This window comes from Amphimedon queenslandica, unplaced genomic scaffold (genome assembly GCF_000090795.2).
Source record: "Amphimedon queenslandica unplaced genomic scaffold, v1.1 AMPQUscaffold_13506, whole genome shotgun sequence".
Lineage (NCBI taxonomy): Eukaryota > Metazoa > Porifera > Demospongiae > Haplosclerida > Niphatidae > Amphimedon > Amphimedon queenslandica.
In genome coordinates this window covers 225092-249128 of record NW_003546258.1, presented here as the reverse complement: position 1 = coordinate 249128, position 24037 = coordinate 225092, and the positions used below count along the sequence as shown (strand labels likewise).

General features: G+C 36.1%; 10 protein-coding genes across 10 annotated transcripts in view; 6 read left to right on the top strand and 4 right to left on the bottom strand.

Annotated features, from left to right (window-relative positions):
- Positions 1-63: 63 nt before the first annotated feature.
- On the bottom strand, positions 64-1066 carry LOC100632864 (26S proteasome non-ATPase regulatory subunit 8-like). Its single transcript, XM_003383846.3, has one exon. It carries the CDS (start codon positions 966-968, stop codon positions 147-149), a length of 822 nt encoding a protein of 273 aa, XP_003383894.1. The 5' UTR covers positions 969-1066; the 3' UTR covers positions 64-146.
- LOC100637908 (nitric oxide-associated protein 1-like) lies at positions 990-3246 on the bottom strand. Its single transcript, XM_003383886.3, has 4 exons — positions 2020-3246; positions 1631-1762; positions 1449-1565; positions 990-1389 (listed from the first exon to the last, which is right to left on the bottom strand). The coding sequence occupies exons 1-4, from the start codon at positions 3229-3231 to the stop codon at positions 1099-1101; spliced, it is 1752 nt and encodes a 583-aa protein (XP_003383934.1). The 5' UTR covers positions 3232-3246; the 3' UTR covers positions 990-1098.
- Positions 3005-5654, top strand: LOC100637785 (uncharacterized). Its single transcript, XM_011411654.2, has 14 exons — positions 3005-3101; positions 3191-3443; positions 3592-3733; positions 4288-4379; positions 4476-4576; positions 4620-4735; positions 4782-4922; positions 4973-5010; positions 5063-5109; positions 5162-5196; positions 5247-5330; positions 5378-5405; positions 5508-5577; positions 5624-5654. Exons 1-14 carry the CDS (start codon positions 3005-3007, stop codon positions 5652-5654), a joined length of 1275 nt encoding a protein of 424 aa, XP_011409956.2.
- Positions 5655-5807: 153 nt separating this feature from the next.
- On the top strand, positions 5808-10811 carry LOC100632736 (serine/threonine-protein kinase 10-like). Its single transcript, XM_003383845.3, has 17 exons — positions 5808-6026; positions 6379-6543; positions 6702-6750; positions 6834-6892; positions 6947-7037; positions 7205-7274; positions 7339-7747; positions 7805-8116; positions 8170-8351; positions 8635-8758; positions 8875-9003; positions 9059-9169; positions 9288-9453; positions 9499-9623; positions 9720-9899; positions 9956-10081; positions 10310-10811. The coding sequence occupies exons 1-17, from the start codon at positions 5883-5885 to the stop codon at positions 10661-10663; spliced, it is 2796 nt and encodes a 931-aa protein (XP_003383893.1). The 5' UTR covers positions 5808-5882; the 3' UTR covers positions 10664-10811.
- Positions 10812-10961: 150 nt separating this feature from the next.
- LOC105316615 (transmembrane protein 53-like) lies at positions 10962-11798 on the bottom strand. Its single transcript, XM_011411653.1, has one exon. It carries the CDS (start codon positions 11796-11798, stop codon positions 10962-10964), a length of 837 nt encoding a protein of 278 aa, XP_011409955.1.
- Positions 11799-12616: 818 nt separating this feature from the next.
- LOC105316614 (SRR1-like protein) lies at positions 12617-13116 on the top strand. Its single transcript, XM_020008782.1, has 4 exons — positions 12617-12729; positions 12795-12840; positions 12891-12995; positions 13042-13116. The coding sequence occupies exons 1-4, from the start codon at positions 12617-12619 to the stop codon at positions 13114-13116; spliced, it is 339 nt and encodes a 112-aa protein (XP_019864341.1).
- Positions 12938-17714, top strand: LOC100637661 (putative leucine-rich repeat-containing protein DDB_G0290503). Its single transcript, XM_003383884.3, has 18 exons — positions 12938-12995; positions 13042-13129; positions 13444-13713; positions 13786-13912; positions 14177-14451; positions 14522-14608; positions 14669-14834; positions 14886-14937; positions 15259-15359; positions 15411-15782; positions 15843-15983; positions 16032-16135; positions 16181-17060; positions 17115-17143; positions 17199-17332; positions 17386-17404; positions 17454-17505; positions 17566-17714. Exons 3-18 carry the CDS (start codon positions 13649-13651, stop codon positions 17647-17649), a joined length of 2688 nt encoding a protein of 895 aa, XP_003383932.1. The 5' UTR covers positions 12938-12995; positions 13042-13129; positions 13444-13648; the 3' UTR covers positions 17650-17714.
- On the bottom strand, positions 17663-18396 carry LOC105316613 (UPF0711 protein C18orf21-like). The gene is made up of 4 exons (XM_020008813.1): positions 18296-18396; positions 18199-18248; positions 17966-18156; positions 17663-17909 (listed from the first exon to the last, which is right to left on the bottom strand). Exons 1-4 carry the CDS (start codon positions 18382-18384, stop codon positions 17700-17702), a joined length of 540 nt encoding a protein of 179 aa, XP_019864372.1. The 5' UTR covers positions 18385-18396; the 3' UTR covers positions 17663-17699.
- A 40-nt stretch (positions 18397-18436) lies between these two features.
- LOC105316612 (protein maelstrom homolog) lies at positions 18437-20515 on the top strand. The gene is made up of 8 exons (XM_020008812.1): positions 18437-18657; positions 18852-18983; positions 19034-19118; positions 19280-19457; positions 19508-19664; positions 19755-19809; positions 19889-20108; positions 20178-20515. The coding sequence occupies exons 1-8, from the start codon at positions 18529-18531 to the stop codon at positions 20440-20442; spliced, it is 1221 nt and encodes a 406-aa protein (XP_019864371.1). The 5' UTR covers positions 18437-18528; the 3' UTR covers positions 20443-20515.
- Positions 20501-24037, top strand: part of LOC105316610 (kinectin-like) — a 5463-nt gene continuing 1926 nt past the window's right edge. The window contains exons 1-6 of the mRNA XM_020008811.1: positions 20501-20923; positions 20976-21422; positions 21700-21905; positions 21989-22045; positions 22156-22227; positions 22524-22722. Of these exons, the coding sequence (XP_019864370.1) occupies positions 20575-20923; positions 20976-21422; positions 21700-21905; positions 21989-22045; positions 22156-22227; positions 22524-22722 (1330 nt within the window). The 5' untranslated portion in view covers positions 20501-20574. The remainder of the gene's footprint in view (positions 20924-20975; positions 21423-21699; positions 21906-21988; positions 22046-22155; positions 22228-22523; positions 22723-24037) is intronic.

Sequence of the window (24037 nt, the reverse complement as noted above, 5' to 3'; positions counted from 1 at the left end):
TTTATATAAATTTTAATACCAACATAATTATTTTTTCCAATAACTTTAAATTATTGTTGTTGTTGTTGCTTTTATAATTAAAATAAGGGTAAATAATCATTATCTTTACAGTTAAATAATAACAGTTCTAGTCATAATTATTATCATTAAACTATTTTCTCAAGTTCTCGTGCATATCCTAGACACTGCTGAATTATTACTCTTGGTGACTGCAAGTCGGTATCAGCCACTTCTCCTTTATCCTGCTCACTTGTATTACTGAAAATAAACTCCCTCTTATTCAAATCGTGACTCCACCCACGCTCGTTAGCATATTTAATAAAATCGGCTTCGTCTTCAATCATGAGGAGACGAGATGCTTCGGAGAAAGAAATAGAAGAATAGGCTTTTTCCGTTGATTTAGCTATTTCGTCACGTATCGTGTTCAAAAGATTCACAATAAAGAGAGAGTAATAAGGATCAGGTATATCTTCCTTGGAGAGATATATCTTGTGGTAGCTTCCTTCCATTAGGAACTGCTCAAGCATGATTGGTTTCTTGAGATATACGTTACGGAGCTGCTCGGGCGGAAATACTTCAAGTTCTGTGTGAAACTCGCCTAGCCTGTTTCGAGCCAGTAAATGCATGAGGTTTAATCCTAATATGGAGTACATGTAATCTGATTCTTTTAAGATTCCGGAATAATCAAAATAATACGATTTGAGTTGTGCCACGTATCTCTCAAAGGAGAAGACGTCTCGACACTCTAAACTCCAAAAAGCTCCAATCTCCAGCATGCTCCTGGCTATTAGAAGTGGTCTGCTGTCCATTTCGGATTCTTTGTCGCCCGTGGGAAGGAAAGAGAGCGATAAGAGATGAATCTTGAGCTTTGGTAACAATTTACCAACCGCTTTGATGTCTTTCTTTGACCATGCAGCCTCTAGCTCTTTATAAAATTCAACAGCTTTCTCCAAACCACTGGACGCCATGTTTTTAATTTTACAATATAATTTTATACAAATAAATTCAGATTAATAGAACATAAACGGTAGCCATACAATCCTGACTATTAGGTCACATATGGTACTTTACTTACAACAAAAAAATCAATAATAAATTTTATTTCTTCTTCCCTTTAAAGTATGTCTTGTTCCCTTTCTTTGATCTCTTCCCCCTCTCAGTCACTGCTGTAGGAAACAGTGACGGAGACCTCATGAAAATCCCCTTTCCATTAGGAGTATAGGCCAATATCTTGATCTCGTGTTCCAACCCAGCCGTGACACATACCCAACCAACACTGGACAATATTATATCACAGACACTGCTGCTAAAACCCCTCCCAGTTATAATAAGCTCCTCTGGCTCCAATGGTGGGAATGCATCAATTCTTTCAGCATCACCCACAGGCACCTACATGCACAAATGTAATAAAAGGATTTATGATAATTATTATTTATTTAAAATTATACTTTTAGTAGTGGTTGTCCTAAATGTCTTTTATACATTTCATCGGCATCTCTTGTTCTTCTAGTATGAATAGGAAGGTAGGATGAAGTGAAGATTGTGAAATAAGCAGATGTCTTTCCCTATTCATAATAACAATAGGACTAAATCAATTAAGAACAATATAATACATTGCAAAATGCGTTACTTGAATGTAGTCTAATCTTGCTAATCCTCCAAGGAATACCGACTGTCCTTCTTTCAATATAATGGTACGTGGGGACAGCCTCTTCTTTGGTAACATTAGTCTTAACTCATTTGTTGTCAAATGATTAGTAGCCTAACAATAACATGCTAAATACAACCAAAAATAACAACAACAATTAAGATATAGCTAGAAATTTCTGCTCCCAAAAATTTCTGTGAATTTGACAGAGATTTAATCTCCAAAAATTTGGTACACAAATTAATAAAATAATTGAAATTAAAAGGTATAGTGAATTTGCAATAATAAAGTCCAGGAGACCCATTTTGAAAGCAATTCACAGAAATTTTTTGGGCCACAGAAATCTCTAGCTTTACAGTAATAATTCATACTTGAATGTCATTCACAGCACCAGGTGTGTCATGCAGCCAATGTCTATTCTCAGGCAAAGTCAATCCTTTTTCTTCATTCTTATCCTCCTCCTCCTTCTTCTTCTTCTTCCTATTGATTCCTATGTCCTTCAAAACTTCTTCCACTTCAGAATTATTGTTATGCGATCTATAAACTCTTTTGCTACTAACTACTTCAGCAAATTGATCATCATCATCATCATCATCAGCTGCATACTGATCCACTATTAGCTCTTTGACTGTTATACCTTTCTTATGTGCCTGGAATGACAGTCTCTTCCTCTTACCAACAGAAAGCATTGGAAACTTAATCAATCCAATGGTTGTACCTGGCCAGTGCGATATAGTAGGAGATGGAGCAGATATCTCATTGACTGTCTTTAGCTGACCAGGTTGAACGCCACACAAAGATTGCAACAAAAGTTTGAAAAGTGACGATTTTCCGACATTAGTGCAACCAAGCAGGTAGACATTGCCGCGATTGCCCCATTCTGTTGTTATAGAATCTGTCAAAAATCCTACCCCTTGTCCAGTTTTAGCACTGACATAATGTATGCCAATTACTGTCGCAGGATCAATACTCTTTTCTGCTTCAGTTTTAATATAACTTTCAAATCTGATTTTCATGCTTTCATCCATCAGAGGCAACACATCAATCTTGTTAATTACAAGATAAACTTTTGAGAATTGAGGATTGAGTAACGTGCGAAGGGATGGGAACAAACTTGAAGGGAAATCGATTCCGTCAATGATGACTAAAACCAGACACTTTTCGTCTTTGAGATGAGACAAACTTTTTAAATAATCGTCAGGGGGGAGGGTGACGTGAAGTGGATTGTTGTAGTGCCTCAGGTAAAAGCATCGCTGACATATTACAGGTTTGTCAGACGGGGCATCTGACTCCAACAATGACGCCATCTTGTTTGGTGGAAGATAGCCTTGAGTTTGTGGCACAGATGAGTGAAAAATGGAGCCACACCCACTACAAGATGCCTCATCCCCAGCCTCATCCATAGTAGTAGCTACAGTAACAGTAGTAGAAGTACTGCATCTTCTCGTTAATGGTAAATTGTGAATAGAAGCTGATGGAGTCGCTACTAAACTAGTAGAAGCTCTAACATTGAAAGAACTGGCTCTTATTCTCTGTAAAAAGGACCAAGCACCTCGACGTATGGACATCACGTGGGCAGCCATTGTATGGGCGTGGTTTATAATAAAAAGCCCCGCCTTTATAAAATCAAAAATAAAATTAAAGAAATGAGCTACTGTGAATCATTGTGGGGTGAAATTGAGTCAGGAAGCGATAGGGATGAAGGAAAGAAGCAAATGTGGACTGACCAATGGCGGCCAGGACCAGTAACAGCCCATATACCACCTGTAGCATCTCATACTGACCAGACAGCAAAGTAGGAGGAGTTTTAAAAATAAATAAATAATGAATATTTTTTGTTGAATTGTGATTATATTCGTGTAGTGTTTGGCGTTACTAAAAATTTATGATTACTATTGTGTACTATTATTTTTATTGTGCGTGTGTTTCTTTTATTTTCTAAGTATCTTGCAAGAGAGTATAGATTATCCAAAGAATGTAGGGAAAGGTAATGCCATATTGCATATAATTGATTTGAGGGAGTACATTGATGAGATGAAGCAGTTGATCCTCAATTCAAGACTACCTCAAACCATAGAGAACAGAGTAAGACCATTATTATAATACTAGGGATCTATGGACTAAAAGTTGTTGGTGATTTTTGAGTCATTTTTTTTGAAAAATTTATGGACTATATATAGCCTTTGCAAAAATGCTCATAACTCGAAATTTATTTGTCAGAATCAACTCAAACTTTTTACATAGCATAAGGACATCGATGTGTATCAGAAAGTATCATAAAAATTTAGGGTGATTTTGGAGCCATTTTTAAAAATAAACCATGGGCTATAGCCTTGGGTATTTTTCAGAATTTTGACGTTTTCTTAAAATGGCTGTAACTTGAAAAATTGAAGTCGGAATCACCTCAAACTTGCTACACAGCATTAGGACATCAATATGTATCAGAAAATGTAATAAAAATTTGGGGTGATTTTGGAGCCATTTTTCAGAAAAAACCATGGGCTATAGCTTTTGCTTTGTCCAAAATTGAAATACATGTACATGTACATGTAGCACCAATTTTTAATACCAAAAATTAGAATAATACCCATTATAGTGACAGCTACTTTGCATTGAGCAGTTTAATCCTTCATTATTAGGAGTCACTGATTCCACCTGTACCTCCCAACAGGTACTGGCCTGTTCCCTCCAAAATAAGATGGAACAAAGCTGAGAATCAAGAGCCAATGAAGTGTGATATTATTATTATTATTATTATTATTATTATTATTATTATTATTATTATCATTATTATTATTACTATTATTATCATTGTTGTTGTTTTTAGTAACATATCATTACCAGTGTGGGTTAGACTGAATGAGGAGTCTTTGTCTTTATTAAAAAGAAGAGGTGTAGCTGCAGCTGCCCTTTATGTAGGCTATGATGGTATAACATGACTAATACATTGGTTAGTAAATAGTTTAATTAGGGGTAATGTCAAGAGCACTGCATTGCTTAAGTGATGTTCTGGGAGATTATTTGAGACGGTTTTCGTGTTTACTGAGAACAAATTTAAACAAGTCTTCGGATCAAAGAGGATTAAATGTAAAGAGCTTATATTTAAGTATTATTAATATTTTTGTTTGTCTAGGTAATACTTGATAAAACGTTGGAGCAATTTGGCATAAATGGAAAGAGAGAGTTGAAATGCTATTGGGAAGCCATTTTGTCAGAGCACGACGGAATTGTTGAAGACGCTCAGGAACAAGTTGAAGAATTCAAAAGGGCCATGGTAATGATCGGAAAATGAATAATCTTTTATCGTATGATAATCTTTCATAGTGCAATCCAGTTATGGAGAGAGAGAAGTTAATCAGAAAGTATTACATACATGTACATGTAATGTATTATTATTTATTTATTTATTATTAGTCTTCAGTTACCTTTGTCAAAATCATCAAAAAAAGATTCATTAATTGGCAAGTATTCCTCTCGAATATAACAATGACGCTAATGTAATATCATTACTAGGAGGAGATAACCCATTTTTATCGCCATTGTTTGGGGTAGCTATACACATAAACACATATTATTATAATTCTCTAACTCTAAGTAGACCCCTTTAGCTGCTGTTGTTGGTGGATCTGAGGAAGAGATAGCCATATCCAGTGACAACATTAACCTTGACAACGTTGCAGCTGTTAGTCACTTTGAAATTGTAGTATTAAAATGGGTCCAATTTTATAGGCTAAAACTCCTGATCTAGGATCAAACGGTTAGTTATCTTTAAAGACATTATTATTATTATTATTATTATTAACAAAAAAGCTTTATTTATATGTTTAAAAGGCACATGTGCACGATATTTAATTTTTAGTATTATTACAAGTACCAGATCAAGACACAGTTGGTGTCTGTCTTGATAGCCCTCCACTCCCTAGGAAGCGGTAATAGATACCATAGTTATAATAATCCTCATCTTTTTATCATTAGGCTAAGATCAATGTCACTTGGAAATGACTAAATTTCAATTTTCAACATCATTGCATGAAATTAATATTAATTTTTGTGTGGTAGGGAAATACTAGAAACGACCTTGGCGGGCGAATTGGCGCCAGTAGCTAATTAAATTTCCACTATGAGCTCCACCCATTTTCGGAGCAGCCACGCCCATATATATAGGGTGTGGGGAAAGAGAAACGCACATAACCGTACACAACAAGAGAAGAGGAACAGTACAACCCGGCTCAAGATGTCCTTTTTGAAGGCTCTTTTCCGTAGCAAGGAAAAGAGCAAAGCTAAAGAGTACAAGAATGTCACCAAAGACGTGGACCCGATGGAAAACTGGGTCAAAGTGAGCGAATTGGGAGATGGCGCTTTTGGAAAAGTTTACAAAGTAAGTGAAAATAAGAGAAGAAAGTATTATTATTCTTTTGGCCCGTGTATTTTACTTGTCATACATAATGACATGTACATGTATTTATGCATGTATCGTGTTTTGGTGTGAGGAGAGATATTGGTACATCTGTTTGTGGTTGGGATTGCTCTCTTGTGTAATAATTTGGTAAAGATAGGAAAACAGAAAACACCTTGAAAGAGAGAAATAAAGGAAAGAGAGAAATAAAGGGAAGAGAGAGTGAAATAGTGGCAATTCTGGCAATAATGGTTGTTTGTTTGCTTACGACTTACTTTGTTTCTTCTCTCCTCTCTTCATTCTCTCCCTCCCCTCCCCTCTCTCTCTCTCTCAGACTGAACACAGGGAGACTGGACAGTTGGCGGCACTCAAGACAGTACCAGTTGCTGATGAAACTGAGATGGAGGACTTTATGGTTGAAATTGACATACTCTCGGAATGTAAACATGATAACATTGTTGGACTCCATCAAGCCTTCTTCTATGATAATCAATTATGGGTGAGAGGGAGGGAGAGAGAGAGGGGAGAGAGAGAGAGGGAGGGAGAGAGGGGAAGGGAAGAGGGAGAGAGGGGGGAGGGAAGAGGGAGGTTGAGAAGCGAGAAGCATGAAAGGGTGGGAGAGAAGGAGGCGCATAATTTATATCTTTTTTTAATTAGATTTTTATTGAGTTTTGCCCAGGAGGGGCCATTGATGACATCATATTAGGTAAGGGCAATAAACCCTATTGCTATGGCCATTAACGAACATACATGTACGTGTACATGTACTCCTTTCTTTTTGTTAATTAGAATTGGAGAAAGGTCTCACTGAAGTGCAGATACAGTGCATCACAAAGCAACTCTTTGAAGTAAATTATAATATTAATAATAATAATACGCCATTTTTGCATGTATACATGTAGGGTTTGGTATTTCTGCATGATCAACGTATCATTCACCGCGATTTAAAAGCTGGGAACATCCTTCTTTGTCCTGATGGATCTATTAGATTAGGTAAGGGAAAGGTGATTGTGTGTTATACATTAAGAGATACATATACATGTACATGTATAAGTGTGTGTGTGTGTGTGTGTGTGTGTGTGTGTATTTGTGTGTGTGTGTGTGTGTTATTAATTGTGTTTTTATTTATTAATTTGTTTGTTTTGTTTATCTCTTAAAAGGTGATTTTGGAGTGTCGGCCATATTGAAGCAAAGAGAAAAGAGATATACTTTCATCGGAACGCCATATTGGTAACCAAATGACACACTTGTATTATTTAATAGCATCCTCTTCCTCTCTCCCTCTCTTTATAAGGATGGCTCCAGAAGTTGTTGCTTGTGAAGCCATAAAAGAGGAGCCATACGGAGTGAAGGCTGATGTCTGGAGTGCCGGGATTACTCTTATTGAAATGGCTGACATGTTCCCTCCTTACCACGAGACCAACCCAATGAGAGTACTCATAAGAATCACTCGCTCCGAGCCTCCGATTCTCGCCGTGCCCTCTCACTGGTCGAAAGACTTCAACGATTTCTTGTCAAAATGTCTTGTTAAAGCTCCAAGTCAGAGATCCTCTTCAAGAGACCTTCTCTCTCACTCGTTCATCAGTTCAGTTAATGACTATCTCCCCTTGAGGTTGCTCTACTGTGAGGTACGGGCTCCTGTTGAGGAGGTCATTGAGGATCTGCCTGAAGATATTGCAGCTACTGCTAAAGAATCTGACTCTGTGAGTTATTGGGTTTATTAATTAAGTGGGTGTGGTTTATTCCTGTGTATGGTATAGGGTACAGAACCAGGCACTCCTCCACTTTCTCCTGCTAAGACTGATCTAGAGTCTCCAGAGGTGACTATGATTGATGATGAAGTTCCTCAAACTCCTGTCAAAGAGGAAGTGGAACCATCTTCTACTACTCCTCCTCCTCCTAGTGAAGAGGCGAAAGGAGAAGGAGAGGGAAAGAACGAAGAAGTAGAAGTGAAAGAAGAACCTGCTATCAAGGGAGGAGATAAAACGCAAGAAGGAGGAACTAGTAAAGAAGCTGATTCTTCTGCTTCTAATTTAATTGCTGCTCTTGACAGAGATGATTTATCCACAGAAGTATGTGAATATATTATTGTTCTTGGCCTTTTATTAGTAAACTCTCTCTATAGTCTCCTTCTGATTGGCATTACTCCACTTTGAGGAGACAGCGTAAATTTAAAGTCGATGGGAAGGAGGTTACAACAGAAACGACTCACATCGTCCAGGTGCAGAACTCATCAAAAGAGACAGAGTCAACTACTGCACTGGCAACTCAAAAACTACAGGACAACAGGAAATATCAACAGATGAGGTACTACAGGAACGTACATGTACATGTATGTATGTATGTACATGTGTATATGTAATGTACAGTGTATGTACATGTACATGTACATGCATGTGTATCTATGTGTACATGGCTTAAAAGTTAAAATATAATTATTTGTTCCTGATAATTTTCAAAACGTGTTAAATGACAATTTTGACAGTTATGCAGTAATAGTTAGCACCTGCATGCATGCATAAGAACCAACTGGTGTATTGTCTACTGTTGCTTGGTTGACTAGTTGATTACTACCAATAATTAATAATAGGAAACAAGATCTGAGAGAAATGAAAATCCTTCAGAGACAAGAGATGAAGGAAGCAACAGAATTCTTTAATAAAATAACTAGTGAGAGGGAAACACAAGACAAGAAACTCGAGGCAGAGCAACAAGTAGGAGGAGAAGAGAAAAGAAGAGAAAGAGAGGGGGGGGGGGAGAGAAAGAAAGAACAGGAAGGGAAGGGTTGGAGAAATGAGGTAGATGAGAGAGATATGTGTTTTTTTTGAAGGAGCTAAAGCAAAGATATCAGTCAGAGCTGGACAGTTTACAGAAGAAATCGATGAAAGAGTTAGAGAAACTTGAGCAGCAGCAGATACAGGAGTATAAAGCAAGAACGAAACAGCTTAAGGCAGATCAGGTAGAGTATCTAGTGCTAGATGGACTTAGCTGAATATATTATGCTTTTTATATAGTCTAAAGAGTTGAAGCGTTATCGTGAAAATCAAAAGAAAGACGAGAAAGAAGAAAAGAAGAAAATTGAGAAGGAAACGCCAAAGAAAGAGCTTAAGAAAAGGACAGCTGAGGTATACTAGTTATTGAATATTATTAGTATATTATCAGTATAACAATACTACTATTATTATTAGCATATTATTATTAATAATAATAATAATTATTATTAACAATATTTATTATTTTTAGTGGAAGGAAAGTTTTGATGCTCGTAAAGTTGAGCAAGATGTACACTTTCAGTCTCAACTGGACGGACAATTTGACAGAGAAATGGGACAGCTACTTGGAGACCAACGATCAAGAATGAAAGAGGCTGAGTTGAAATATTTACTCGAGACGCAAGACATAAAAAGAAGTAACGAAATCCAGCCCCTCTATATCATTTTACCTTCCTTATAAGGACGTGAGAATGACCAGTGGGAACTGGAAATGCGTCACAAACAAGAGCAGCATCAGCTCCAGAAACAACAGGTCAGGGAAGCTTTTCACATGCAGCGACATCAAATGCAAATGAGACACCAAAAGGTTAGCTACAAGTATAATAAATAATGATATTCATGCCCTCGTTACATGTAATTAATATTTTTCACGCCCACACAAATTATTGATAATTGTTTGTAGGAGTATGATCAGCAGTTGAGGCGGGATAATTTCCGACTGGACGAGTTGAAACAGACCCAATTGTTTGAAAAGAAGCAGCTGCCAAAGCAACTCAATGCAGAGTTTAAGGTCCAACTAAACGAGTTAAGGAAGACCATGGGACTCAGAAGAACTGCTGAGGACAAAGCGAAACTCAAAAAAGTAGAAACATTTGTGACATAACGTATTAATTTAGCTGTCCTATTGTTCTTTCTTAGCTTGAGCAGAGATATATTATAAAGGAAGAGAGTGAGAGATCTTTAATGAAAGAAAAACACACTCGCGATCTTGAGACACAAAAAGCCGAAATGGAGAACAACATAAGAGAAATGGTTGAAATACAGGTCAGGGAAAACTTATTATTTTTGTTTTGTTATAGTACTAATTTCAATTGTGTACCTTCTGCCAATTATCTAACCACAGTTTGCCTAACAGTGTTAAGGCAGCCAAATAAATATGATCGAGTTTTAAGCTTCTATTTTATGATAAAAATAGTTCAAAGTTAACTTCTTACTTTGAGCTGGTTTGTTAAGAGCTACTTGTACATATTATTTGAATTTCTCTTTGCACAGAACGAGAAGAAGCTGACTTTGACCCAACAAGAGACAAAGAAGATTCAAGAGAAAGACGAGCAGCACTCAGCTGATCTCAAAGAATGGAAGAGAGACCTCTCAAACAGGAGACAGAAACTTGAAGACGAATTTGAAAAAGAGAAAAGAGAAAAAGAACAATATTACACTAGCGAAGTTGCACTCCCTCACCATCAGAGGTACTCGTTTAAAAACTCCGTCTCTGTGAGTAGCATATCGTCACGTTCGTCATTCCACGAGGCTCAACTTGAGTCTGATGCTAATGTCACACTGCCAAGTATCGGAGAGGAAGGAGGTGGAGGAGAGGAAAATGGAGGGGCTACTGTTATTTCCTAGTTTTTGCGTTTTAGCAAATTTAAATATTATTTATAGTTAAACTGTTATTTTTTCAGACTCTCTCTCTCAATTAATATTTATAAAAAAAGGTGTGCCCAAGTGTTTGTGTATAATATATATCTATAAAGTTATTTTTGTTGTTATTTTATTTTATTATAATAGCATGTATTAAAGCAATGACATTAAATTATTTTTGATAATATTATTTTAGTTAAAATAATTAAAGTTATATCTCCATACATCAAAAGAAACTGATTCATTACTATGCTATATAGTACAACATGAAACAGTATTGAGTTCAAGTGGTAAGTTTAATTGTCTTTAAAAATGATTCGATTCGTGATTCATACTCAACAGGGTGGTCAAGATAAAGCCTAACATGCTGAGAGTCACTCCATGAAAAATGGTGAACATCTCTACCCATTCTCCTCTGTTCTTCAACCAAACGTTTCACTCTCTCTGGAGGGCACACTGTGTCAGATTCTGAATTAAGATACAGCTGAGGGATAGAAGAGAGAGCTGGGCTGTGCATAGCTTCTACCAGTTCTGCCCTTTTCTTTCTTCCGACTAACAAATCAAATGTCGTTCCACCCAAGCCAGCTATATAATAAACAATTTTATTCAATTTTGCAAGTTGAAGGGCTCTCTTTCCACTCGTGTATATAAATTCAACTGGGCCACTATCAATAATGATACCTTTTACATTAACGTTAGAACCACCTGCTGATAGCTGGTTTGTTAAAGCTGGTAGTATGATACCTGGTGTGCCTGAAAACAGGTGGAATACAACATTAACGGGAACTTCTGGTTCTTTGCTTCCTGTTAAATAATCAATGATCTTTAGAGTTAATGTGTCTCCTTTTCTTGAGCTCCATAGCTCCAATAGACTAGGAGTGAGGCAGAGAGAGGGTATACCTGATTCTGTGTATATTTGTGAATATTTTCCTAGGGCTCTATGAGAACTCATGGCCCATCCTGTAAGCACAGCTATAGAATTACTGGATTTCTTCACTTCGGCAGACGGGAGGTATATTTTAGCGCCAGGAAGTGCCTTTATTCCTGTTTCAAGCCCTCTCCAACTGTGACAATAACAAAAAGAAAGCAAATTTCTTGTAGTAGCCATCGAGGTAGCCATAATTGGAGGATTAATTGCTTAGATCTATTCTTAATTGCCGCCATGCCTTGTGGGCGAGAGGCCTAATTAAATGTAGGCGAGGCTTATGATGAGTGATGGTTTTGTTACAGTTACTAAGGGACATAGATTGTGTGCTAAGAAGAAGAAAAAAGGAAAAGAGAAAGGAGGCCATGCTAAAGAAGGATGCATTGAGAGTATATCAGAGACTGGTAGAGGGGATATACTGTACAAGAGAATCCTTCAAAGAAAGTACAATATAATAAAAGTAACAATGATATGCATGTTAGTGATTGTGCAGGGAAGAACTTAAAGCAAATAACTTTATAAAAGGTAATACAAAGCAAAATTTAAAAGCAAATTTATTTTATTTTTTCAGCTCTAAACTTTAAAGAACTCTCTGAAGTGAAGAATGTTATCTGCTATGGAACAGGTAGCATCGAAGAAAGCACTACAGCTCAGTATCAAGTTGCAGCCATTTTATTACTAATAGAAACATTTCTACACAAAGTACATTGCAACACATGCGATAGACTATTTTAATACTTGATAGGTTGAAGACATTCTTATATATGATCCAATTCTACAAGAGAATGAACTGGTAGTATTAGAAAAGCTGGGACTCATTAACATAGGATTCAATGAAGTAAAGAATAACACCATAATTTAAATAATCCTGTTTTTTTATTGTACACTCAATTTTCAATTTCAATGCTGCTTTGTGTATATGGTATATGGCTTTTTAATGCTATTTTTGGTTTTATTTCTATTTTATTTTTTAGCATTGTAGACACATTGCTCATGCTCAGACTCTCTTCTACATGCCTCACTGTGGCCTAGCATTATACAACAACTTACTGTATGCTAACTGGAGCCCAGAGAAACTGTCAAATTGTTGCATAATTGGCAACAGTTTCTCTGACTATTACTTAAAGTAAAAAATAAAATAAAAGAGGTATTATTATTATTATTATTATTATTATTATTGCCTTTTTGTAGATTAACTGATGCAGAGCTTACATCTAAAGGATATTACTTAAGAGAAGTAATACTGTATAGATTTATTACGTATAATAATTATAAATGATTTTATAGATTAAAGGTTTATTTAAGGAGTTACCATTTAATGCATCATTGTGTTCATCTGATGATGTCTTCAATGACACATCATTGCACCTGTTTCATATTTCAAATCTAAAGGTATGTCTAACAATGTTGTATTTTTTATATTTTTATTTGCTGATAGGACCTTCCTATAACAGTTTGGACCAAAAACCCAGAGCCTTCACTTGACCCAGATGATGAGGAAATGACATTATAATAGAAGACATGAGGTCAGTTAGGGCATAAGAACATGCACATGTAGATATATCTCCTGTAAAGATGGGAGCTCTCCTATAGCTGCATGTACTATAGTACTTGGTCTTAGGCACACATTTAAAAATTTGTGAAAAATCCAATTTTGATTGGAATGAGCTCAAAATTGAAATACAACATTAGTACATGCATACATATCAGAGAAAATATAAAAATGGAGAATTTTCTCCTTGTCATTTTTGATGAAATACCCTTCACCTTGTACTATAGTCAATAATGCAAATTTTTGAGCCACTTGTAAAAACATTACTCTATTTTTAATTAATATTAGGTCTATACTCTGCAAGATTGGGAAGATGGATTTGATCAATTAATTCATTTAATTTTTATAGCTCATAGCTCATGATTGATTAGCCACGCCCAGTTATAAATAAAAATCACCTTAAAAATGCTGACAAGTTGTTACTGATTTCATCAGGCAAACTGAGGCGTATTACTTTACTTCAGATTATTTCTCTTTCTCTCTACTTACAAAAATGCTTCGAGTTTTCCTCGTCCCACAAGGACAATCACTTTCAGAAGACTTGCCTCCAACAGAAAAGTAAGACTTGACAATACTTCCTCCTTTGTTTACCACACATGTATTTTGCGTATTTCTTTCTCTATTGTCCAGTGTGTCTGCCTTACAGGCGTCATTGGCCCACCAGTCAAAAGTGACAAGCAAAGATGTTATATTACTCACTGGCAAAGGACAGTTATTAGAGGCTCACGAGATTCTGGGTCATTATGATGGAGGAACAGTAAGAGAATGAAGACTTGATACATAAATGTAGACATAATTTCAAGAGAAGCTGTCTATTCAGAAGCTGGATTGTGGATTTATAGGTGTTTTTATAATTGATAAACTTCATAGTAATATTTTATGAAAACACGTCTAATCTCGGGCCAGTTTCCTCTTCCAAAAAATTTACTAGAAATTCATCATCAAAATGTGTATATACTGTGTATTCACCATTAGTTTAATTTTGTATTATTTGTGTATTAATTTGTTGGATTATTAATAGGAGGAGAGACCGTTTTTTGTCTATTTTCGTCCCGGCATCAGTCCAAAATTAAAAGATGACAGTACATTTAAGAGAAACGTTCATTTGGAACAGAAGCTATCTCGAATATCTGCCTCTCCATCTTTTGGAATGTTAAGGCAGCAGACGGAGCTGGCACAAGAGTTTTCTAGAGAAGGGTCAAAGCTAATAACTACTTCATTAGAACTACAAGCAAGCAGACGATTATTATGGTCAGGCTGGCTAGCATTATTACAGAATTTCTCTTCAATGCAAAAGTATAAAAATACATTTTAAAAATTCATCAATGCTGTGGCTTACATTTATTTGCTTGTATTTTTACCACAGGACATTTAGTAAGCACCAAAAAAATTTAGATGTAGTCCTTTTAAATTTTAAAGAGTCTCTTAATGGATTTGAGATGCTAATAGAAAAGTTAGCATAGATTTTACTAAACTTTATTTTGTAATATTGACTTTTGTGTTGTCTCCTCAGGACACCAGAGCAACTGGAATTATTAAAGAAAGTCTCTCTTCCTTCATTTATGGATAGGAGTGTGTTTGGTGAAGAAACACATACACTGTACAACTGGATTAACTTGCAGGATGAACACAGTAGCCTTGAGGAACTACTGAAAGAATGTCAAACAGCACTGCAGCAGGTAATTAGTTAATTGATTAATCAATTAATTAAATTGATCGTTATTATACAGGTTGATGTGAAAATGTTAGATGAGCTGAAGCAAACAGCATCTAGACTAACAGGTGCAATTAACATTATAAGCCCTGTTTACACTATGCCCTTAAAGCGGTTTGGAACCGGTTTAGAAATAAATCAGTTTACATGTGGACAATTTCAATGTGGTTTAAACCAACTTATCTAAACCACCTCAGGAGGTGGTTTGAGATAATCAAACTGGTTTAAGCAATGTATACAATGTAGCATTGTAAACCTATTCAACCACAGTTACTGTGGACACAATTAAGCTGGTTTCTAAACTGCTTTGATCCAAACTGGTTTGTAGTGTAAACGGGGTTTATGTTAATGTTCATGTCCATGCTTATCTATTGTCATGCTATCCTTAGGATTAGCTGATGATTTATATCAAAGAGAAACACAAGAGAGAATTTCACTACAAGTGAAAGATTTGAGTCACATTAGTAATGAGCAAAAATCAACATCACAAGTAAAATAGTCACGAATGTAATTACAATGATACTTTTTCTTTTTATACTAGAGCCTTCATGCAACTGTACAGAAAGGATTAAATAGTGGAGATGCTGGCACGCTGGCAAGCATCAGTTTGAGCAACTGTCAACTCCTCAAACTTATGAACTCAAATCACCAAAAACTCGAAAACTCGGTCTGCGAGCTAAATGAGGAAAGAAATGCTATGAGAGAGAGGATTAGATCTGGCCTCCAGTCATTGGCAGAGCTACAGCAAGAGATGACAAAAATAGATTCAAAACTTCAGCTTTATTCGGGTCAAATTCAGCTTCTTAGAAGAAAGTTTGAAGTCCTTGAGCAGATATGTGCTGCACCTGATATGCTGTCTTGCATATTGGAGGAGATCCAACTAAGAAAAATGTTTAAAAAATATTTTGTTGAAGTAAGTCATTCAAGCATTGTTGAACATGTAACTGTTGACTTAATTGATATTAATTTATAGGAAGGAGAAAAGGTATTCCAGAGATTTGAGGCACTTAGACAGAAAGAGAAGATTAGGAGACAACAATTCTTTGACAAATGTGGACAACATTTTGTTTTTTCGTTATTCCCATCATTTACAGATAGACTGCCTCGCCTCATTGTAATTATCATTAATATTTATCATAGAATTATTTCCTTTTTTCATCAGAATTCTGTACCTAAAAAATTTGATGAAGATATTTGCTCTCTTCCTACTGAAGACTTAAATGGGTTACTTGGTGCATTCGCACCTCTTAATGAGGAATTTATCAAGTACAATGTGATTATTAATATATTGTTTCATTTCTCTTGCTATAGGGAAGATCTTTGTTTGACTTCTACAACTGGTACTCAGACTGAAGGTGAAGATACATGTATTGATAATAAGAGGATCCATAACTTGCTGAGGGATCAATCTGTACAGACTCGAACCCATATCTTGAGAGAGACTGAAACCCAAACCATCAGAACCAGTCTCAGTCCGGTAATAGACATGGGGTCTCAAACGCCTATTAATGTTGGTCAAGATGCAAGCACACAAGTTGTATTGATGGTTCATAATTCTAGCACTGAAATCAGTGAGGAGCTTAGATTGTTACATTGCAATGCTTGTACTCAGACAGAATATAAAAATGATTGTTTTAACTCAAAGAATGTTGGAGTAGAGACTGAAGTAAGCTTAAGGAGAGCTGATCAAAAGTTAAGAATTATTAGTGAAGGATGTGATAAATCTGTTCAAGCTGGTGCAGCAACATCTGAATTTAAAATGCAGTTTTCACCATTGGTATTAACAGCAAATACTCAGACTAGAACCAATTCAACTACAAATAGTTACAGTCAGGCTGGCTCTGGTTGTATTATTCCTTTTGATGCTCAGACACAAACTAATTTACTTTTTAAACCAATATTTACTGACAAGCGTTCTCAAACTGACCCCACCATTATGCACAGCCAATCTACTCAATCAGATATTGTAACTCGCATCACTCCAGACCCTAGAACTTCAGATATTGAGTTAAGTTTGAATCCACCGATTGCAAGTATTGGAGCTGATTTCCAGGGACAGGTAGTGGCTCTTAAAGCGGCTGTTGAGGGGCTCCAGAAGCAACTGTTCCTTGAGAGAGAGGAGCATAAGCAGCGGGAATCAGAGCTTGAAAGAGACTATAAGCGAATGAGAAAATCAATGTATGATAGTCAAGTAAGGCAGTTCAGTTAATTTGAATAGAAATCACTGTTTTTTCTTTCTCTAAAGAGTTTACCAAATGTTATTACAGTCACAAAGTAAGTTTATATAAGTCTGCTACTATGTTTTTCACTCTCTTACTGATTATTTTAGTTTAAAAGTTGGAGATTTTGCGTTATTTTTGAAAGACTCTCGCGGAAACCTTTTAGCTCTTTCGTTTGATGATAGGATATATTACCTTAGCCATGTCTCAGCTGAGAAATTTATTGATGACATCAGCAAAAGAAGTCAGTCATTTTCTCATTCAAATCTCTTTTAATATTATCTTCTAAATTTTTAGGTTTTATTCCATTAAAACGGTTAGTTTTTTCTTTATAAGATTTTCATATAATCTTAAAAATTTTACAGTAACATTTATTATGGGTGTATCACCGAGAAGGTATTAGTTCAAGTCCAAAAGGTAATTTTACAACAAATTAATTTTTAATTGAATTCTATACTATCTACTATCTCTACACAGGAAATGAACAGATTGCAAGTCCCAGTTGGTCAGAGGTTATACAAACTCTCAGCTAGAGAGATAACATTTAGTGAAATCGCTTAGTAGCTTATAAATGTTATATATAATAATTTTTATTGAGTTTGCACTATAAATCATGTATATAGAAAGTCTAATAACGAAGGGGTTGATGGGGTCTTTGGGGTAGTCTGTCTGAGGAGACTTTTGAGATCAAGAGAGCGTCGACGATTTGGTGTAGATTTTACAGAGGAAGGAGTCCTGGGACATGGTTTTGATGAAGGAAGAGATTTCTTTTGAGAGAATGGTATGAGATGAGTCCTTTTGCAAACCTTGCAATGTATTTTCTGAAATAAAACAAGCATTATAAAGCATTAATTTGTGATTACAAATAGTTGCATACTATGAAATGTTTGATTTTCTGCTTTTTAACAAATGATTGTCCTGATGATGCTGGCTGTGTTGAAGCTATTATGTTTAACACAGGGAAATGTCGTTTGCTTTTCTTTAATCTCTTTCTGCTAACAGTAGAAATCGTTGCAAGGGAAGGAAGGAGGAGTGAGTAGCAGAACGGACAGTTTTGAAGGAAAGATCCTAAAATAATTAATCATTTACACTTTAAAATTCAAACCCCACCTTTTCTCATCAAACTTGCATCATTTCCAATAAATTTCTGCAGGTTCTTTCTACAATAAATCTAATAAAATTTATTCATAATGTGCTAATTCCTTACCCTAGTTCAAGGAACGGAGCAGAACCAGCTGGAACAATGTTCTGTGCCTCTTGCAAGAACTTTAGTGTGTGCTTGTTGGCATCAGCCATTTTGTGTCACGTGATACCACGTGGTCTGTACTCAGTAGGTCTGCTAGGTCACTGTGCTAGGTTGGCTTGGCAAGCTATTTTATTTTGGCTATTTTTGTTAATTTCTGTGTTGCTGACTTGACAGTTTTGTCTTAAGTAGAGAGAATGAGCAGCAAAAAGAAACAGAGAAACGCTTTCTTCTTTTACATGCTCGACATGCAAGAAGAGCTAAGAAGGCAGGGGAGAAACGTGCCAATGCCACAAATGTCTGCTATTGCTGGGCCAAAATGGAGCGTGAGTTATGATAATAATACACCAGCTGGGGATTATGTAATCCAGTGTATCTATTATGTAATAATAATAGTAATATAGTATAGGCTGGTGTTTGTAATCATTAGAACTGGGTAACCAGGGACGTAGATCTCGAATTATTATCGAATTTTTCAGTTTTACGTTTATCACTAAGATACGAATATTTTTACTCATAGCAACTCTCCGATGCCGAGAAAGCTCCATATCACATTCGTGCCAAACATGAGAAGAGGAACCCCACACCAGTCATTGATCCATCAAGGCCACCCAGAGCTGGTAAGATGGACTGTACAGGAGAGCTTCTATCGGTATGCCTCGTCTAGTGGCTCTTACCATCGTTAACGTTTGAGGTTTTTAGGAACGCAGGGATTTGGCGGCAGAGCTGGAGGAAAAGAGAAGGAGGCAGGCGGAGATTTTAAAATCTTTGTTTACATCCAAGAGAGGTTTGTAATGCAATCATTATTATTATTATTAAACTATTTGTTCAAATTGACTTTATAAGGACATCAATATTAACAAGTTTGTAAATATGTATACGCAACTGAAACTAACTTGAAATATGCAACTGCTTCCTTAACTTGTTGCTTCACATTCTCAATCACAGGTGCCACTGATCAAACCATATTCCTGTTTGACATACAGCCCCAGTGCACTTTGAAGGAACTTGAGTCTGACAGATGGCTGCCTTGTGAATTGGCCATCTGTGCCTACTCACTTACTGAAGGCTCAAAGCATAATTATCACTGCTTTATACACCCTGGACCAATACCTATTGGATACAGGTTACCAGATATTTTCATTCCTATTATTTGATACTTTCATTCTGGTACAGGTATGTGGCTCAGAGCCAGAGTGATCAGACACATATGCTACCGGTAGATGGCCTCCCTGGCCAATCAAGAAAAGACTATCGTCTTATACTAGCTGAAATGCAACACTTTATTGAGACGCACAGAAAAGGCCCGATTGAGCCATTACTTTTTGCTAAAGTATAAATAAAGATAATGTTGTTATAGATGATAATAGTAGGAATCATAAAAAGGGAGTAATTAGTTTTTGTTATTTTTGTTGTTGTGTAGAGAGATGTGTCTGAAAGGGTAGACTTTATGCTAAAGTGGCTAGCTAGAAAAGCTGGTTCGTTACATAAACAATGCAACAACACACACACTCTTTCTTTCTCCCTTCCTCCTCCTCCTCCTCTCTCCTCCATAAGGTGTTGAATTTTTCATTGATCAAGTATATGAGCTAGAATTACTTATAATGCAGTGGGATGCTCTTGCTTCTTCAAGTGGACGGAGTTCCCTGACATTGATATATGTCACAGAAGGACTCTTGAACACTTCTTCCTATGACTATGAGACCGGAATCAAGTGTAAATTACATGACAAAGAAGAAAACAAATTCTGTTCAATGAGTACTGTGAAGATTTATACGTACGTTATAGTTTAAGTTTTTTTATACGGAGTATGTCTTTCTCTTTTCTCTCCCTCTTTCTTTTCTAGTTTTGTCTTATCCGATCACTTTTGTCCCAAGTTTTCCATTCCTATTACTTCAGCTCATCTCCCAGAGCAACCAAACATTCCAGCTGGCATAGTTAAATCAGACGTTTTTGTTCCCCGTATGAACATTCCAAGGGGCGTGGCAGCCTCACAGGAGGTACCTCCCATTACTATGGGACGTGGGAGAGGTCGCGGGTTAAGTGGAAAACAGTTGCCAATACCTCAGGTCCGTGAGCCTGCAAGATTTACCAGCAATGGCTCAAAATGACTCTCATTTATTATACTTTTTTTCATTAATCATTATCTTTCATTTTGGTAAAATCATTATTATTCATTGACACCAGTAATTAATTGATATGCGTGAATGAATATTAAATGAGTTGGTACAGTCTCCCACAACATGGCGGCATCTTCTTCCAAAGTGAAAGTGAGAAAAGCGCTAGAATCAACCGAGTCTCTATTGGCTTCTCTCGTGGAGCGGAACAACTTACTCCTCCCTTCCTCGGGACCTTATCCCTCCCTCTCTTCAATCTCCGCTCCTGCCATTACACCTGTTAGCACTAGCAGTGACTCTAATAATGTCACTGATGGGGGAGGAGTCACTGCCAACAGTAGTAGTGGGACTTTTAATGTAGAGCAGTCTCTGATAGGAACTGGTGAAGGTCTCCCAATGTTGTCAGAACCCTTAGCAGAGGTTTCACCAACTCACGAACCCTTCAACCCAGCGATTGATACGCTTTCGTCTCTTGGTAAGAAAATAAATAGTTTATTATTATTATTCATTATATTAAAATGTCTTAGTCTGTCGTAGTTTTATTAGTGGGTCTCACGAAACAGATCCTGTCTACCTTCAAGAGCAGCTCTATCAGGCTGAGAAGGACCTCCAGTTATCGGCAAAGATAGGCCTAGCCCTCTCGAAGAGGGTCGGGGTTTTAGAAAAAGAAGTAACACGCCTCACAGATCAATCAAGTACTTTAGATCGGAATCTTAAGCAAGCGAGACACGAGCTCGCTACAAAAGAGTCACTACTGAGTCTTTATTATGTACAGGCTGATCAAGACGAGGAGCAAAGGGGGAAGAATGGGGAGGAGAAGGTCCCGGAATGGGCAGCGAATCTTAGCGAAGAAAACTCTCAATTAAAGAAAGATAACCAGGAGTTGTGGGATGAGAAAGTACGACTGGAGCAAGAGGCAGAGTCGAAGGCTCAGGCTGATAAAGTTTTCGTTGAGCAATGCGTCCGACAATTGAGTAAGAGATGGAGGGAGAAAGAAGCTGCTTTAGGCAGTAGTTTTTTAATAAAATGGTGTCTCATTTAAGCAATTTTTGAGCATGCGTATTAATGAATGACAGCTTTAATATTTGTGCAACTATTGCCAAAGTTGGATCCACATCTTGTTAATATCTTGTTAATAATATCCATAATATACCCACACACATTACCATTATGTAATTAAATTTTCTATGATAGTAATGTAATTTTATTATCCATTTTAATATTTTCCTCTCTCTCTCTCTCTGTTATCAGCTGAAGCTAAAGAACAGTTGCTTGAGTCTCAAGCAGCTGCTGAAGCTCAGGAAGAAAAGACTCACCAGCTTCAAGTTAAATTAGGAGAATATAAACTAGACAATGACTCACTCAAGGAATCAAGGTTTATGCTTATGGATGAGAACGAAGAACTTAATCTGAAACTGTCTGAAAGTCAAAACGAGCTGAAGCATGCCAGCATTGAAGTGAGTATCAAAATTAAAATTAAATTAAAATATAACATTAATTTTGTATGTCCCATTTCTATGTTTCATTTTCTCCCTCTCAGTTGTTGGAATGGCATGAAAAATACGATACAGTTCACACTTTATTGAGAAATGCACAAGTAAGTCGCGTGTTATTCTTAACCAAGTCTCTCTGTCAATGCAACACAGTTTCTGTCTGTCTGTGTAAAAGTGTTTATTTTTGTTTGATGTCTTTGTTTGGAATTCCCAGGAAGAAAACAAGATGCTTAAAGATCTAACGGACACAAGCAACGATGGAAGTATTACTCCTTCAGAAGGAGAGGTACATACATACCTTAAGCATGTATACCTGTAAATATTAACAGCGAATTAAGCAATATTAGTGGATTAGTAACTGCAGTGAGTATTCATCAATATAAATTTGTCATTTTGTTTTGAGCATACTCAATGACTAAATTGCCAATTTGTATATGTAAAAGCCAATTTTTAAGGAATTGCCAACAATATAACTTAGCCAATATATTCAGTTCTACTGCTTCATTGCATCCTATAATAATATATGATGCATTAGCACATAACATGCTAATGCATCAGATATTCACTTCTTCTTTTCTCTAGCATCACGAGTCCATTGTGAAGGAGATAGAGGACGTCCTAAGGCGGGAACTGGTCGCTGCTAGCACTCTCACCGATAGACCGGTCTCGCCTAATAACTACGCCACACAGAGGACAAACGTTGTCATGGAAACTGTAAAAGCTGCAACTTTGGCAACTGCTAGAAAATTGGAAAAACTTGCAGCAGAACAAAGAAAGAAAGGTAAAATGATTCTCGATTTTTATGACTCATTTTGGTCGAAATTGGATTTTTTACGAATTTTTAAAGTTATACTCAAAAATTGGGTCAAAGTCCCTGTACTATAGTACAGGGACTTTAGACAATTTTCGCCAAAAATAGAAAAGAGAGACTTCTCCATTTTTATAACTTTTTCTGATAAATATACATGTACTTACACAGTATGTTGTGTTTCAAGTTTGAATTGATTCTGATCAAAATTAGATTTTTTATGAATTTTTAAAGTTGTTGAAAAATTGGGTCAAAGTCCCTGTACTATAGTACAGGGACTTTGGACAATTTTCGCCAAAAATGGAAAAGAGAGAATTCTCCATTTTTATAACTTTTTCTGATACATATACATGTTCTTATGTTGTGTTTCAAGTTTGAATTGATTCCGATCAAAATTAGATTTTTTATGAATTTTTAAAGTTGCTCAAAAATCGGGTCAAAGTCCCTGTACTATAGTACAGGGACTTTGGACAATTTTCGCCAAAAATGGAAAAGAGAGAATTCTCCATTTTTATAACTTTTTCTGATACATATACATGTACTTATGTTGTGTTTCAAGTTTGAATTGATTCTGATCAAAATTAGATTTTTTATGAATTTTTAAAGTTGCTCAAAAATCGGGTCAAAGTCCCTGTACTATAGTACAGGGACTTTGGACAATTTTCGCCAAAAATGGAAAGGAGAGAATTTTCCATTTTTATAACTTTTTCTGATACATATACATGTACTTATGTTTTGTTTTAAGTTTGAATTGATTCCGATCAAAATTAGATTTTTAATGAATTTTTAAAGTTGCTCAAAAATCGGGTCAAAGTCCCTGTACTATATAGTACAGGGATTTAGGCCAAATTTCACCAAAAATGGAAAGGAAAGAGTTCTTCATTTTTATAATTTTTTTCTGATACATATATGTATACAGTGTATATATTCTGATGTTGTGTTTCAAATTCCGATCAAAATTTCATTTTGTTTCAAATTTTAAAGTTGCCAAAGACCCTGTACACTTAATTGTATAATTAATAATCCCTCGAACATCCGAAGGATGTGATGTGGGATTGGAATTCCACAAGTGGCAAGGTGAAATATATGACTATGTATTTGGCCTCGAACTATGAATAATTAATTAGCACTTTAAAGATTCAATTTAAAATTTTTTCTAATAATAATCGATCACGTGAGCTACTAACTCCGGCCAAAAATTTGGTCAATGAGCCAGAGAAACAACAAATCATAATCATACGTAATAATAACAAAGGATAATGATACTTGATGATAATAATCAATTTCA

Excerpts from the sequence above, each read along its gene's own strand:
- LOC105316613 (XM_020008813.1), bottom strand. The coding sequence starts at position 18,384 with ATGGCTGATGCCAACAAGCACACACTAAAGTTCTTGCAAGAGGCACAG. Across the intron at positions 18,249-18,295 it reads GCTCCGTTCCTTGAACTAGG|AAAGAACCTGCAGAAATTTA; the intron begins GTAAGGAATTAG and ends GATTTATTGTAG. Across the intron at positions 18,157-18,198 it reads TGCAAGTTTGATGAGAAAAG|GATCTTTCCTTCAAAACTGT; the intron begins GTGGGGTTTGAA and ends TAATTATTTTAG.
- LOC105316615 (XM_011411653.1), bottom strand. The coding sequence starts at position 11,798 with ATGGCTACCTCGATGGCTACTACAAGAAATTTGCTTTCTTTTTGTTAT.
- LOC100637661 (XM_003383884.3), top strand. The coding sequence starts at position 13,649 with ATGCTTCGAGTTTTCCTCGTCCCACAAGGACAATCACTTTCAGAAGAC. Across the intron at positions 14,609-14,668 it reads TTTGAGATGCTAATAGAAAA|GACACCAGAGCAACTGGAAT; the intron begins GTTAGCATAGAT and ends TTGTCTCCTCAG. Across the intron at positions 14,938-15,258 it reads AACAGCATCTAGACTAACAG|GATTAGCTGATGATTTATAT; the intron begins GTGCAATTAACA and ends TGCTATCCTTAG.
- LOC100637908 (XM_003383886.3), bottom strand. The coding sequence starts at position 3,231 with ATGGCTGCCCACGTGATGTCCATACGTCGAGGTGCTTGGTCCTTTTTA. Across the intron at positions 1,566-1,630 it reads CAAGATTAGACTACATTCAA|GGAAAGACATCTGCTTATTT; the intron begins GTAACGCATTTT and ends TATTATGAATAG. Across the intron at positions 1,390-1,448 it reads TAGGACAACCACTACTAAAA|GTGCCTGTGGGTGATGCTGA; the intron begins GTATAATTTTAA and ends TTGTGCATGTAG.
- LOC100637785 (XM_011411654.2), top strand. The coding sequence starts at position 3,005 with ATGGAGCCACACCCACTACAAGATGCCTCATCCCCAGCCTCATCCATA. Across the intron at positions 3,102-3,190 it reads ACTGCATCTTCTCGTTAATG|GACCAAGCACCTCGACGTAT; the intron begins GTAAATTGTGAA and ends CTCTGTAAAAAG. Across the intron at positions 5,011-5,062 it reads AGAGAGAAGTTAATCAGAAA|TCTTCAGTTACCTTTGTCAA; the intron begins GTATTACATACA and ends ATTTATTATTAG.
- LOC100632864 (XM_003383846.3), bottom strand. The coding sequence starts at position 968 with ATGGCGTCCAGTGGTTTGGAGAAAGCTGTTGAATTTTATAAAGAGCTA.
- LOC105316612 (XM_020008812.1), top strand. The coding sequence starts at position 18,529 with ATGAGCAGCAAAAAGAAACAGAGAAACGCTTTCTTCTTTTACATGCTC. Across the intron at positions 18,658-18,851 it reads TTGCTGGGCCAAAATGGAGC|CAACTCTCCGATGCCGAGAA; the intron begins GTGAGTTATGAT and ends TTTTACTCATAG. Across the intron at positions 19,458-19,507 it reads CCAATACCTATTGGATACAG|GTATGTGGCTCAGAGCCAGA; the intron begins GTTACCAGATAT and ends ATTCTGGTACAG.
- LOC105316614 (XM_020008782.1), top strand. The coding sequence starts at position 12,617 with ATGCCTCACTGTGGCCTAGCATTATACAACAACTTACTGTATGCTAAC. Across the intron at positions 12,730-12,794 it reads TTCTCTGACTATTACTTAAA|ATTAACTGATGCAGAGCTTA; the intron begins GTAAAAAATAAA and ends GCCTTTTTGTAG. Across the intron at positions 12,996-13,041 it reads TTCATATTTCAAATCTAAAG|GACCTTCCTATAACAGTTTG; the intron begins GTATGTCTAACA and ends ATTTGCTGATAG.
- LOC100632736 (XM_003383845.3), top strand. The coding sequence starts at position 5,883 with ATGTCCTTTTTGAAGGCTCTTTTCCGTAGCAAGGAAAAGAGCAAAGCT. Across the intron at positions 6,027-6,378 it reads CTTTTGGAAAAGTTTACAAA|ACTGAACACAGGGAGACTGG; the intron begins GTAAGTGAAAAT and ends TCTCTCTCTCAG. Across the intron at positions 8,352-8,634 it reads AGGAAATATCAACAGATGAG|GAAACAAGATCTGAGAGAAA; the intron begins GTACTACAGGAA and ends AATTAATAATAG.